Below are 15,761 nucleotides of genomic sequence, written 5' to 3'. Positions count from 1 at the left end.
TATAGAACTTCTATAACTATCTAAACACATTATACAGAGTGCCATTGCAAATTTTTCACCCCCGATTGAATTTTAACAAAACAAAAGTAGTTGTTTGTTGTGCGAGCGAACCGAGCGAGGGTATAGGAATGTTGTAGAGCTTCATTTTCATCGAATTTAATCAAAATCGACCGACATCATCGACATCGCTCGCTAACAAACAATTAAGGTTTCGGTCAAGCTGGATCATTCTAGTGTGGAAGAAAGTATTGAATTTCGTGTGTTATTAGATATGAGGAACTATTATTTATTCAGTGGAACTGATTAATTATGTTGTTTGCATTCTTGCAATTAGTAGAGGATGAGTTGCATAATCGTAATAAAATATGGGTTAAGTCAATATTTAATAAGCTAACAAAAAAAATTTAGAATGACTCTAGCCATGGCATCATAATAGAGACACTTTGTGTGAATGGTAATTATTTTGTTGTGTATTAAACAATTTAAACAAATATTGAAATTGACACCGTGGAAAATTTAAGTTTGTAAAAAGTTATTTATAGGTTTCGATTGAATTGACACCAATTTAAGGGTGGATTATGTCATCAAATATTTAGTTCATTTATAAAATTTTCTATTTGAACAGTTTTGGTGTTATTTCTTTTTTTTTAACTTGCTTAACTTAGCAGGTATTTTTATTATGTTTGTTTTTACCTGCAATATAGATAAACACTATAAGACTGATGAATATTTATTTGTCAGTAAAAAAAAAAACAATTGTTTTAAGTTTTTAAATTTTTGGCCCAAGAACGATAAAACTAAGAAGGGTTTTATAAAATAAAATTTGGTTGTTTTTTTTTTTGAACGAATAGTTTTGGTATACATAACCAAAAACTAAGCTGAATATTTTTTACTTTAATATTAAATTTTACATAAAAAAAAACTTTACATTTTTTGCAACTTTAACCAAGACAATTTACGTGCACAGCTGTGTTTTTTTTTTTTTTATTCTTTGCAAAAATCATTTTATCAAATGGTTTTTTTTTCATTCTCAATTCAAAATTATTTAAAACGGTGTTTAAGTAATTATAAAAACAAATTTTATATTTCGCTGCACTTCTTATGGAAATTCCTTAAAAAATCAAACTACCTATAATCATTCCTTATTTGTTTTCATAAAAAGTTCGAAGGATTTTTTGTTTTTCAGTATACATAATTCTATTTTTTGTTATTTTTTTTATTTTTAATTTTTTTTTAATTTTAACCTTTCTTTTAATTTTTTTTTTAATTATAACCTTTTTTATTTTATTTTATTTTATTTTTTATTTTATTTTTTATTTTATTTTATTTTATTTTATTTTATTTTATTTTATTTTATTTTATTTTATTTTATTTTACTTTATTTTATTTTATTTTATTTTATTTTATTTTATTTTATTTTATTTTATTTTATTTTATTTTATTTTATTTTATTTTATTTTATTTTATTTTATTTTATTTTATTTTATTTTATTTTACTTTATTTTATTTTATTTTATTTTATTTTATTTTATTTTATTTTTTATTTTATTTTTTATTTTATTTTATTTTATTTTATTTTATTTTATTTTATTTTATTTTATTTTATTTTATTTTATTGTATTTTATTTTATTTTATTTTATTTTATTTTATTTTTTATTTTATTTTATTTTATTTTATTTTATTTTATTTTATTTTATTTTATTTTATTTTATTTTATTTTATTTTATTTTATTTTATTTTATTTTATTTTATTTTATTTTATTTTATTTTATTTTATTTTATTTTACTTTATTTTATTTTATTTTATTTTATTTTATTTTATTTTATTTTATTTTATTTTTTATTTTATTTTTTATTTTATTTTATTTTATTTTATTTTATTTTATTTTATTTTATTTTATTTTATTTTATTTTATTTTATTTTATTTTATTTTATTTTATTTTATTTTATTTTATTGTATTTTATTTTATTTTATTTTATTTTATTTTATTTTTTATTTTATTTTATTTTATTTTATTTTATTTTATTTTATTTTATTTTATTTTATTTTATTTTATTTTATTTTATTTTATTTTATTTTATTTTATTTTATTTTATTTTACTTTATTTTATTTTATTTTATTTTATTTTATTTTATTTTATTTTATTTTATTTTATTTTATTTTACTTTATTTTATTTTATTTTATTTTATTTTATTTTATTTTATTTTTTATTTTATTTTATTTTATTTTATTTTATTTTATTTTATTTTATTTTATTTTATTTTATTTTATTTTATTTTATTTTATTTTATTTTATTTTATTTTATTTTATTTTATTTTATTTTATTTTATTTTATTTTATTTTATTTTATTTTATTTTATTTTATTTTATTTTATTTTATTTTATTTTATTTTATTTTATTTTATTTTATTTTATTTTATTTTATTTTATTTTATTTTATTTTATTTTATTTTATTTTATTTTATTTTATTTTATTTTATTTTATTTTATTTTATTTTATTTTATTTTATTTTATTTTATTTTATTTTATTTTATTTTATTTTATTTTATTTTATTTTATTTTATTTTATTTTATTTTATTTTATTTTATTTTATTTTATTTTATTTTATTTTATTTTATTTTATTGTATTGTATTTTATTTTATTTTATTTTATTTTATTTTATTTTATTTTATTTTATTTTTTATTTTATTTTATTTTATTTTATTTTATTTTATTTTATTTTATTTTATTTTATTTTATTTTATTTTATTTTATTTTATTTTATTTTATTTTATTTTATTTTATTTAATTTAATTTTATTTTATTTTATTTTATTTTATTTTTATTTTTCATTTGTTTTAATTTTTTTTTTAATTTTTTTTAATTTTAATTTTTTTTATTTAATTTTTTTAAACTTTTTATTTTGTATAATCCTTTTTTAGTTTATTTTTTCTATAAATTAATTAGGTAATTTATTTCTTTTTGTAAAACAATTTTGTTCAAGATACTTTTTTTTACTTGTAGAACGCTCAATCAATTCTTAATTACTATGAGTTAAATACATATTCCGGGAATTGGCCTGCTAACTTTAATTCATTTTAGCAAAAATTAGTTTTTCTTAAAGAACTGGAGCACCTAATTTAATTTTAAAGTAATTTTAAGTAATTTTAGCACCAAAAAACGTTCTGCGAATTTGATGTGTTTTTATTTTAATATTTACTTTCATTTCACAGTTCGTATTATAAGTTTTTCAAACAGATTCTTTAAAGTTAGTGCAATCTTTGAATACTTTTAAATGCCTTTCAAATACTCAATGAACTCCATAACATAGCACGATTACGTATTTAAAATTACCTTATCCTGAAAATGAAAAAAAAAAAAAAAAAAAAACTTGAATAAACTCCAACATCCGTCATTTCTTTTCTCTTTATCTCTGTAGTAATAGCGTTCTTTTCAAAAATAAAGAGACAATCAGGTCAATCGAAGGCTCCAATCTACAAAAATACCTTTTCGGCCCATAAAATCGAATGCCTATAAAAAAAAAAACACAAAAAATAAAAAAAAATCCTATTTCTCAAAAAACTTCTGTTAGAAAATATCAAATCAAACGAGGGCATGTTCTTCTTCAGCAACATAAAACACAAAGAACTTGCTTCCAAACATTACATGAACGAAAAAAGGGTATATTTTTTTTTTATTATTTATTTTTCAATTGCAATTGCTTTTCCTTCATATGTATTCATCATCAATTTGCAAAAATGAAAGAAATTGTAAAATCTAAAAAAAAGCGAAAAAATAAACAGGAAAAAAAATTACCCAACCCAATCTCCTTAGAATTCACTTTTATCGATTTATTTTTTCCTGCACTGCCTCCTTCTTGCGTCGCCATTGCCATCGCTATCGCCATCGTGGTCGTCGTCATATCGTAGTCTTTCGTATATTATTAGCGTGTCGCCCACCTTTTGTGGTTGCATGTGTCTCCTACATTTTTGCTTACTCTCTTTCTCTGTGTAAATCACGGAGGCCGGTCCAGAGGGTACCCACTTCAACTAGGGTTGCCATCTTTTTTAAAGGTCTTTAAAGTTCATTTAGAATAATCATAGATTCCAAAGGAGTTCATTTGCTGATTTCAATAATATAAAAAAGGATTAAAACAACTATTACTTACCACAATGGCTTCACAATTGTTTTTAACGAAAAAAGCTTTACAAAAATCTCTAAAACTCAATTTTAATGAAAAAAAAAAAACTTATGGCAACCCTCACCATTGCAATTGTGGTGGTGGTGCAAGGTTTTTTTTTCGTTTTCCTATTCTGCCTCTGCAAATGGGTTCTAGCAGTTTGTGTTTTATTTTTTTGCATTTTCCTATTTTCAAAAAGTCTACTCTGAAGTTTCTCGTTGGGAAGCAGCAGACCGCACCACCACACAAGTAAGAACCAAACCAGATGATGGAGTAACTTTATTTTTTAATAACAGCCAAGAGGCATTCTATTTTTTTTTTTTCGTTTGTATTTTGTTCGTTACTGCCATTGCCATCCCTTCGATTTGGGAATATTTCATCATCATCATCAACATCATCGTCATCAGTAAGTAAGTTAACCAGGGAGAGATGGTCTTAATCGGAATGACAATTTTTATTTTTATATTCACTTACGAAGAGTACTTCTACGTGCTTAAGCCTACTTGAAGTGCATTAAGATGGAGTGGCTGATGGAGAAGGGAATTAATTAAATTCAGCATTTAGTTTTTTAAATGAGTTTAAAACCCGACCACGACGATGACAGACAGACAGACAGACGGACCTGTTTCCTTTCTAGGTTTGGACTTTGATTGTGAATTTCTGTATGACTGTAAAACTAACATGTGCTGGCATCGGAGTAATTGAAATTCAATTTTGGAAATGAAAAAAGAGGGAGTTACTTTCTACTTATTTTTTGGAGGTTTGGCTGAATAGCTGTTAGTGCATCAAGGATACAATGTATCTTCTTCTTCCTTTTTGTCGGCGCTGTTATGATCTCGATGTCGAGGGGATCATAACCTTACCACGTTACTGCTTCACACTAGTGATCCACCTGTGGGGTTCGGGATACAATGTATACTAACTTTATATCACTACTTGTAATTTTGGAACCTCAATGTACGATTATTTTTTAATTTTTAAGCAATTTTTTTACTTGCTCAATAAGTCAATTATTATTAGTTTCGTGTCAAAAAAAATTCGAGATTTTATTCAAAACCAACATTATGATGATAGAGAAGTCCGAAAAAGTAGGTCTCGTAATTCCGTTGGCCCGCCTTTGAGTCTGTGCGTCCATCTGCACAAATTTCCACAACCTAAACGGGTCGACGACGGACGGGTGGATTTTTACCTCCCATACAAAATTTTCAAGTTATAGCGAATTTCTCGAAACGGCTATAATGATTTTGCTTAAACTTTGTAACTATATTCGAAGCAATTGCAATAAAACTGAGTTTTTAGTCTTTTTTTTTTTTCAAAAAGTCAAATATACAAAAAAACGATTGATCCAATCTAGCGTTTTTAAAACAAAACTAAGCAGGAAAATGAATATTACCAAGAAAAATGGAGTTTACAAAATTATCTGTAATCATTGCCATACAATACTAAGGTAAAACTCCAAGCCTAATTTGAATGAAAATTTCTAGCCTTTCCTTTTACGTTAAAAATAATGGTATTATATGTCCATAGATAACGTCACATTACTGCATAGCAGTCGAATCGAATTTTCAATGAGACTTAAAAATATTAAAAATTGTCTGTTCAATAAGTTAACCTTCTTACCCTTATCAATTAATACTACATTAACTAAGAATCGCCATTTGCAACCACAAAATAAATAAAAAACAAAAATGTATATTTGACAGACTCTTATTTTAAATGATGATTTTTAGAGAAATGCATAATTGCATAGTTAAATAAATGCACCATTTTATATGAATAGCATTTTTGAAGCAGAAATACAAAATAAAGTACAAATTTGGCGATTCTTTGGAGCTCACTTGGACTCATCAGTTGACTTATCGTAAGACACATTATCAATATGCATGGGTTTTTATGTAGAACTTAAATTCTTTAATTTTTTTACAGTATCTTGCGAAAAAAATACAATTTTTTGGATCATGTTGATGAATTTTAAAAAGTTTTTTGTCGAAATACATATCTTAAGTTTTTTTTTGTCTCATTTATTTACACTTATCATGTTGATTGACGGATTGACTAAAAAAAAAAGTTATAGAATTCATAAATTTCGATAAAAAATAATGTTCAAAAGGGATTAAGCTCTTAAAGATTTTCGTTTTGATTCTACGATTTGGGAATAGACTCGAGGATCAAAGATTCTGTATTTGTGCATAATGTGCCCCTTGACATAAAGTTAAGAATGTAATGTTAATCCTCGATACAAAAATTAAGGTACCTATTGGACCGGTCTGGAAATTCTCCGGTCGTCTTTTAGAACTTATTCCTTTTTGCACGGTATTTGCTATCAAAATTTATAAATTCTTCAACTCTCTATAAGTGAATCCGTATCTACATGAAAAGTGTAAGTAAATGAGACAAAAATTTTTTTTTAGATATTTCGACAAAAACTTTAAAAATTGAGCAACATGAACCAAAAAGTGTATTTTTTTCACTTGGGCCTAATAATAAGGCAAGGAACTGTAGTGTAAACGGTTCTAAAGTTAGATACTATTATATTTTAAACTTATTGGAAAAAATCATACAAATTTAACTATTTGACCTCACATACATTACATTAATATCCAATATCTTTCAAAAAACATAAAATCAAAATCGATCTTGATGCGATTTACTTGTCTTAGACAACTCGCCGAGCATGATTTATTCAACAAAAAATCGCTTTCAAATCGATTTTTTTTTAAAGTGCTCCACTACTTTTGGAGAAAATTAATGTTCTGCTAACTTGATTTAAAGTTAGCAGAGCAATTACCAGAAAATGCCCTAAACTGCTCGTAGAAAAATCTCGGAAAATTCTTCGTAAAATGGGGTACATAACTTAAATTAGTTAAGCACTTAATTATTTAAGACAGTTTGAAAAAAAAAAAAATTTTTTTTTCGAAAATCACAGAAAAAAAATTATTTTTGAAATTTTTTTTTGGATTCGTAGAGCACTTAATTAGCACCTAAATATTATACCAAACCCGATTTTTCTACGAACAGTTTAGGACATTTTCTGGTAATTGCTCTGCTAACTTTAAATCAAGTTAGTAGAACATTAATTTTCTCCAAAAGTAGTGGAGCACTTAATTTAATTTTGGGGCACTTAATTAGCACTAAAAGATCCAATAATAAAACATATGTTCTGCTGACCTTGCTCTGCTAACTTGAGAGACATTGATTTTTGTGTCTTTTGCGGTTATAGTGAAGGAGCTTAAATTTCGGACCGGTACATAAGCAATATGCTGGTGGATCACATGGCTCGTTTTATTTATTTGACAAGAATTCATATTAATGCGGGATATTCCTCAATGCCTCACGGAAAACTTTCAAATTATGGTATACATATTTCCATGACGAATTTTGAACAAATGGGACGTAATTTTCCAAAATAACAACCAAAAACTCATAAGTTCAATCAAAAAAAGAATTAGAAGCTGTGATTAATTAGACGAAAGTCTAAATCAATAAATTGCACTTTATTACCTATATTTTAGTTACCTATTCAATTTTAAAGCTACTTTTTTATTGTTATATTGTGGTGGCCAAAATAATAAGAGTGAAATCGTTTTTTTAAGATTTTATCTTATTATGCAGTGCCTCAGAATTTGTGGTTTTTTTTAAATGATACTATGTTTAAGGGTTTTCCACAGATTCTCGATGGGGTTTAGGTCGGAGGACTGTGATGGCCATCGCAAAACTGACACTTTTTTTATCAAACCACCTTGTAACAACTTTAGCTGTGTGTTTGGGGTCATTATCTTGCTGAAATGTCCACACTAATGGCATATGATCTTCGGCATATGGAAGCATAACTTCTTGCAATATTTGAAGATAAGCTTCTTTGTCATTATGTTTTTTATCCAGAAGATAGGACCTACCCCAGCATGTGAAAAACAACCCCAAACTTTTTTGTTGCCACCACCGTGCTTAATGGTTTTTATTGTGTTCCTTGGGTTCAATTCTTCATTTTTTTTACTTCGGCCGTAAACTCGGCCATCAGATCCAAACAAATTAATTTTAGTTTCGTCGCTATAAAGGATATTTTGCCAATTCCTTGGGTGATGCGATGTTTAATGTTCTTTTTACTAAGCAGTGGTACTTTTCTTGCAATTCTTCCATGCAAATTATTGTTTTGCAAGCGACGGCGAATCGTTCGAGAGCTAATATCCAATGACAGATTTCTTTTTATAAAGGTGGATGTTGAAAAGGGATCATTTAGAGCCTCTCTAACAATCTTTCTGTCGAGAGTTGGTGATCGCCGTTTTTCTTCTGAGCAATGCTTCGCGCGGCCCATTTTTTTTTTAGTTTCAAAACTAAAATTTGTTATTTAAGTTGGTTTCATATAAACAATAAAGATAATATAAAAATTACCAACAAATAATGCAATTTAACAAAACACTCTTATTATATTGTCCACTTAAAAAATTAGTTTCTTGAATAAAATGATGGTGGTTTTGCAAATACTAATTGAAAATGTGCAGTGTTTTGAAAATATTTGACGGTAACGTTAAGCATATTTCGTGTATTAAAATTTTTTTATTTTGGAAAGTATTTAAGAACAAGTACCTAAAATTAAGAATATGTTTCAACTTTTACGAATACCTCTTAAATTTCTGAAGGGATTGTTTTGAGTTAAGCTTTTAAACAATACCAGACACTTAAATGCATCAAGAGCAATTACCATCTTAATCTAAAGCAATACAAATTTCATATTTTTGTAATACAAGATTAAAATGTAAAACAATGTTCGTTTTTTTTTTAATTTTGTTATTGAATAGGTACTTTTTTTATTTTAGTTTCTGTAGAAAAACACTTGTTAAAATCGCTTCAGCTGTGGTCCATACATATTACTATTTTTGTCATTACGCTTGCGAATTTATTTTCCAAATGAAAGGATTGGAAAAATTAATAAAATTATTATAGATTTCGTATTTATGAAAAAATAAAACAAGAGTTTTTTTTTTCTATGATATCAGTAATTTGTCAAATCCTCATCGAGTGCCATTAGCATGTTATTTAGTTCAGTAGAAGGTTATCAATGCAGAACATTCGATTGAATCAAATAAGGTAGGTAGGTACAAGGTATTGCCTCTGCTCATCATATTACGTGCTTCCACCTCAGCTCTTTTCTATAGGTACTGTCACACGCGGCCTTAAAATCGCTCCTTTTTGGCCTAAGCTCTAAATTACTAAGTACCTACTAGGCTGGGTCACAAATGTATGGAGACATGTTTTTTGCTGATTTTTTTACGTACACAGTGATGAAAAGGTGCCAAACTGTGAATAGAACAATAATATAAAGTTTGGTTATAATCAGACTTTATCTTCTGCCTCCGGTTGCCCAGCCAAGTTCTCTATGAACTTTGGTCCTACTCCCTTAGGAAACAACTCAGGCCTTTTTCGAACCATTCTAACTTTTATTTCAATAATGTCAAACATTTCCAACTCGTTTTATTTGTTAACCCTTTCGGACCCAGCGTTACTCTCATGTAACATTTTTTTTTTTAATTCGTAAAAAATATTAAATTAAACAATTTTTTAGGTTTTGATGGCTTAATTGAATGATAATAATGCCTAGTTACTGGATTATTACAAAAAGTTAGTTTAATATCATACCTTTAATTTTTTTTTTTCTATAGAAAAAGGGACTGAAATTCACATTATTTGTTTTTTTTGCAAAAAAATTTTTTAAATATGGTCATAATTTTGAAAAAAAGATATAAAAAATCTTAATGCAGAAAGTGTTTTGTTTTTTTGCTTAGAAGAAATAGCATACATTATAGTTTCATAAAAAGTTATTTTCTCAGTTCTCCGACTTTTTTTGGTGGTCATAGGCAGTGCATGTTACTTACATTGAACATGAGAATAACACATTAGTTTTGCTATTTATTATTTTGGAAAATAACTTTTTGCTATTCACTTGGTAAGCAAACTTAGATACTTCTTAAAGATTATATCTTACTGTATCATGTGATTTTTTTTTGAAATACAAATACAAATACAAATATTTCTTAGTTGTGATGTTTTTGACCCGATAATACCGAAAAAACATTTTTTTGTATTGATTTTCATAGCTTGGGCTCGAAAGGGTTAACATAGTCAAAATCAAGCTCCTCAAAAACTTTCAGCTACGTAGGATAAGTAGTTTCTGAGAAAAAGGCCCTTAAAAAATCGCAAAAAGAGTAGCTGATTTACTCACTAACACACTAACTAAATTATGATAAAAATTATGGCAAACTTTTAGTTTTCATAGAAACTTGTTTTGGTGATGGATCTTGAAGTACATAAAAAGAAACAAATCGAAAAATTGAGATTTAAGATTCAGGGGGCGTGGTAACAGCCCATTTTGGTAGAATTAATATCAATTATTAAAAAGTATACTTCTGATATATCTAGAATCTTGAAACTTGGTAGAATTGTAGTTAATGCAAAGGAAACATATTCCAACTTAAGATTTTCTACCTTGGAGGCGTGGTATCCCCTAAAAAAAAATGAAAGAAAGATATAATGTATCATAAATTAATGAACAAGTCTTAGAAAAATTAAAAAACAAATTAGAGCATTGAATTTTGAAAACTTAAATAGTACTTAATCACATAAAATTTTGAAAAAAAAAATTAGTTAGAAAATTAAATTTTTTTTTCAAAATTTAGATTTTGAAAATTAATTTTTCAAAAACTGTTCTATAAAACAGCTTTATTTGAAAGCAAAATAAAAAAGAGATTTTGGACTTAACGAAAAAGAGTATAACATGTTGTTGTAGGTATAACCGTTGTTAATTAAATCATTTTTTTTAAGAAAATTGCCATTCCTGGATAAACGGGGGCGAATATTAACCCCCGCTAATACGATTTTTGTCTTTTCCCGACCCAACCTACACGCTTAAGCTTTTTTGCACATCCTCCTGAATTAGCTTGTATAAGAAATGAGATAATAATAAATTAAGAAAAGCATGTGTGGTTTTTTGGCAAAAATCAGCTTTTTTTTCAAAAATGAAACCACAATCCGGAGGCACTTAGGCTTAAAATAATGAAATGAAATTTTACTTATAAGCTAACCGAACCATTTAGCATCTTTTAATCAATGAGCCTCTTTGAAAATCCAAAAAATTGTATTTTGACCCACCCTAGTACCTACCTAATTTATCCTGATTGGAACTCTAGACGCCAACGTCGATTTTATCTAGGAAATTCCTCCGCAGCTGTCTGGTTGCAAGAATTGTTTAAGTGAAAAAACTTCTCCCTCCCCCCATGCTCACTCTTCTTGTTTTTACAGTCACATCTCAAGGTCCCTCTATTTTTGACAGGAAATAATGTTTTCATTCATCTTCTTCTGACCGATAGCAGCTCAAAATTCTACTTTATTTAAAGTCTTTTCAACTACCCAAGGAGTAAAGTCTCATCCTTTAATTCTCATAATTTGAATTCTAATCTTGAATAAAGTTTTGCCCGTAAATTTCGGAACAAAAACCCCTTTAAGTCTAATTCACTATTTCCCCCAAAAATGATGTAAAATCTCATAAAGATGTTTAAACCCAAACCTCTGCATCATCTTCATCCCATTTCCCATATCTCCTAGCAACTTTCCTCACATTACAAACTGATTTATGCTTTTTAAAGGCAACAAAAAAAAAAACAACCAAAAAGAAAACATAACCCACATAAAAAAAAACCCCAAGAAGAACCCTTAATTTTAATTTTTCAAGGATTTTAAATAAAAAAATAAAAGAAAAAAAAAAACAGAAGTGCTCGTGTACTCTCAACAACACCGAGGCAAGGACCACCGCCTTATTTCTTTTTTTCCACATTTTTATCCTTTTTTTCTTGTTTTTCTTTTTTTTCGGCAGGCAGCTGACAAGAAGAAGCTCTATTCAAAGGGGAAATGGAAATTAGGTCAAAGGTCCCACCCACTCTCTCTCATCATGGTCCATCATCATTTTCATATATATCCACCATTTTTCGGTACACAACATGAAGATGGTTGAAACTGAAGCAAAAAGCACACACATTCTCGTGTCCTTGTCTCTGTGTGTTTTCTCGTTAACATCTTCTTTTCCAAGAAAACAACAACAGAAACAACTGACAATGACAAACACAAAGATACAAAGGGAAAATTCCCCCCTTCCCCATTCTCCTCCAACAACCAACTAATGCCTAAAGGCTACAAGAAGCAGGTGCAAATAATTTCATTATTTCATTAAACCTCTTTTGTCAGTGTTTCCCCTCTTGACACGACCCCTCCTGTCCATTTCCACCCCATTCCAACCCTAACCTAACTTACCTTGTAAACATCGCCGTATGTTCCCGATCCAATTTTCTGTATTAATTCGTATTCGTCCTGCGGATTACGTCGCGATATATCCGAGCTCAGCAGATTGGCGTTGTGATGTGACGATGCCATTGTTGTTGTTTTTTGTTGTTATGAATCAATTAAAATCTCGTGGATTTTCCTTGCTTTCGATGCTGAACGCCCCCCCGACAAAAAAATAAAAAAGGATACACTCTTCAAGGAATTGAATGGAATTGAAATCGAAAAGAAATTTATTCCACCACAACAACACTGGAACTGGAATTGTGAGAAAATGGGAAAGAAAAGGCTTCGTCGAGCTTCCCACACTTGACACACACACACACCAACACACTAACACTAACAAAGAGTGAAGGTCGTCGTCGAAAAACTAAGAGAAACTTTGTTTGGTTTAAATTTCTTCCAAAAAAAACCTTTTTATTTTCAATTATTTCATTTAATTAGGGTAATTTGTTTAATAATTTACCGAAATTTATTAAATTTTTTACATTTTAATCGACTTTTTTGTTGTTAATTTACATTTTCGTTGACGTGTTGTCAATACAATTAAAAAAAAAAAAAAGAGAAGAAAGAAAATTTTTTATACACAAGAAATAACCATCGTCAAGAGGAGACGTCAGAATCAGATTAGTGAGAACGAGAGCACTATATTATGAAATCAAAGAAGCAAAAAAAAACGAAATGGAATTGAGGAACACTACACACACACACAAACACGCTAACTGGAAAGAACACTTTACACGCAGAAAGAAAAACGAATTGGAATATGGAATTGGAAAGAGAGAGATGAGAAGAAATAAGAAGAAAAGAAATTGGGCGCTGGCGAAAAATATGATTTTTTTTTCTTCTTTTGCATTCACTTCTTTTTTTTCTTCTTTTTTTTTATTAAAACTTTTTCATTTCTTTCAGAATTGATTTCACTGAAGTTTGAATTTATAAAAGTTTTTAGAAGAATTATTTATTTGTGTGTTGAGTAGGTGGAGTAAAATGGATTTACTTTTTTTCTTTCTTCTTTTTTGTGTTGAAAAAATAAAATTTTTTTTTTTGTTAAGATTTCTTGACGGACGCGGCGAAGACAACACGACACGACTTGTATTTTTGACACTTCTCGACGTTCTGGTTGATTTCGAATGTTCCTATTTTCCATTTGCGTTGTAGTAGTTGGATGTTCTAATTTTCGTTTTGTTTCGTTGAGAATGCGGTGAATAATTTTGTTTTTTTTTTTTGTTGTTTGATCGCCATTTTGGAAATTCCAGTTGGAAAATGTAGGTATGTGGGAAATTTTTTTGACGTTTTTGGTTTGTGAGTGTTTGGCTATAGATGGCGCTTTGAAGGGTGTGTTCATAAAATTGTTATTTGTGGTGTGATTACATCATTAATGTTATGACTTGTTTCCATTGAGGACAGTTTAATGAATGAGGTATAATTCCGAACGTTGTCAAAATTTGTTTGTCCAGACGAAAAATTGGATAATAATCCAGTTTTTGTGTGTTTTTCGTAGGTAGTTTAAAAGTGAAAAATTCAAAATAAAGTATATGACAGATATGGGTTTCCGGTTTTTGACAATCAAATATTGACATCGTTTGAAAGATATTACCTTATTTTCTGTACCTTGTCCGTTGAGCAAACATTTTTTTTTTACCAACGCGAGAGAATAAAAAAAAAATTTCATCTTCTTACAACTATTTTCTCAGTTCTAAGCTTATTTGAAAAATTTCTAACACAATTTTCATTTTGCTTGTAAAAGGCGTTACATATGCTGCTGTTGCTTCTGTAAAGCTTTAAAGGAGCAGAATTGTTAATTGAATTGTTAATTTGATTTTCATGTTGTAGGCAAGGCAAGTAAGATGAGGATTTTCCTTTTTTTTAAGTTTGTTCCGAGAAAATATTAATTGGAACGTGATTGGTTACAACACTAGGGGTATTCACGATTCGATGCAATTGGTCTTGTATCGTTGTAGGGTCAATGTGGGTAAATGTAAACAATTTCATGTCTTTTTTTTCGTCTGACTTCAGATTTGTATATGTTTTCACGGAACAACTTGAATGGTATCTTCAAATGCAAATATGAAATGATGACAATTCTTCTTTATAAATATAAACAAATATTTCCCAAATTGTTTACATTACTGTCAAATATGGCATGTTTACAAATACCCCACCATGTTTGTGTTTTTTTTTACAAATTCGGGGTAAATGTAAAAGTCAAAGAGACTTAACTGAAGCTTGTTATGAGCCATGTTCTCATTTACCCCTGTTTACATTTACCCACATTGACCCTAAAAGTGTAACATTTTCTTAAAATAAAACAACCAAATATACAGACTACAATTTTTTTACACTTTTACACTTAAACTATACCCTAACCATTATTGCAAAAATAAAATACAATGGTGCAAAATTTGTCTGTTGTAGTTGTAGTATCTAGTAGAAAAACAAAATTTAGCATTTTTACACCTTTTTGCTGCACCGGACCGTGAATACCCCTAACTGTGAAGACAAGGCCTAATAAAACAATGAGTTGCATTGAAAAACTAATATTTCTTAATATATTTCAATATAATTATGTAAAAAAAAAATATAAGTGAATGTTTACCAAAAATAAAATTCACAGCCCAACTAACAATTTTGCTTCTATAAAGCTTTATAGATGCTACCGTTATTTCTATAAAGCTTTATAGAGGCAAAATTGTTTGTAGGGAGGGCAACGCGTTTTGAAAGTTTTAGATATTTGCAGCTTGAAAAAAAAAACTATTTTGTGACGTAAAAAATGTATCCCAATTCATACAGCTTAAAAGCAGATAAGTTCTTTACAGCTGCAAATTTATCTATTCACCTCAAATGTGTCAAAAATCTATCCTGGCATCGGTTAAGTGTATTCTCACACGGTATTATGTTTTATGTACCTACAAAGTTAAGATTCCTGCTTCTAGAAAAAAATAGCTAGATTTCAATAAGATACCATTATTACAAATTTGTTTTTAAATTCACATTTTCTCTAGTCATCCTATTTGATTGGCAATTCCCATAGCAAAGACAACATTATTCATAAGGTTTGCAAGGGTATCATTATACAATTGATTTTATTCGATTTATTGCAGATTTTTTCACTGTTTTCTCGACCTTCACCCTCTCCCGAATCCTTGATTCTTATTCCAAAAGCAAACTTTTTGTCATGTTTGATGAGAAGAACTAATTTTTTCAATGCCTATTTTACCGTACTACTTGTGTTTGTGGGAAGAATTTTCATCATTTGAAGTGCTGTATT

At 27.7% G+C, this 15,761-nt stretch overlaps 1 protein-coding gene and 1 long non-coding RNA gene across 6 annotated transcripts in view; one reads left to right on the top strand and one right to left on the bottom strand.

Moving 5' to 3' along the window:
* The window catches only part of LOC129920091 (mitogen-activated protein kinase kinase kinase kinase 5), a 108,035-nt gene extending 94,397 nt beyond the window's left edge, over nt 1-13,638 (bottom strand). For 4 of the 5 annotated variants that reach the window (XM_056001271.1, XM_056001272.1, XM_056001274.1 and 1 more), the window contains exon 1: nt 12,467-13,078. In XM_056001271.1, coding sequence (XP_055857246.1) covers nt 12,467-12,586 — 120 coding nt within the window. In that variant the 5' untranslated portion in view covers nt 12,587-13,078. Of the gene's footprint in view, nt 1-12,466; nt 13,079-13,490 lie in introns of those variants that run through there. The other variant, XM_056001270.1, reaches the window with a different exon arrangement.
* On the top strand, nt 12,843-13,346 carry LOC129920092 (uncharacterized). The gene is made up of 2 exons (XR_008773189.1): nt 12,843-12,938; nt 13,057-13,346. It is a non-coding gene; the product is annotated as an uncharacterized LOC129920092 (long non-coding RNA).
* Nucleotides 13,639-15,761: the final 2,123 nt, after the last annotated feature.

The sequence above is a fragment of the Episyrphus balteatus genome, chromosome 4 (genome assembly GCF_945859705.1).
Source record: "Episyrphus balteatus chromosome 4, idEpiBalt1.1, whole genome shotgun sequence".
In the NCBI taxonomy this organism is placed as follows: Eukaryota; Metazoa; Arthropoda; class Insecta; order Diptera; family Syrphidae; genus Episyrphus; species Episyrphus balteatus.
The sequence above is the reverse complement of the archived record's forward strand: the minus strand, read 5'-3'. Positions and strand labels throughout refer to the sequence as shown.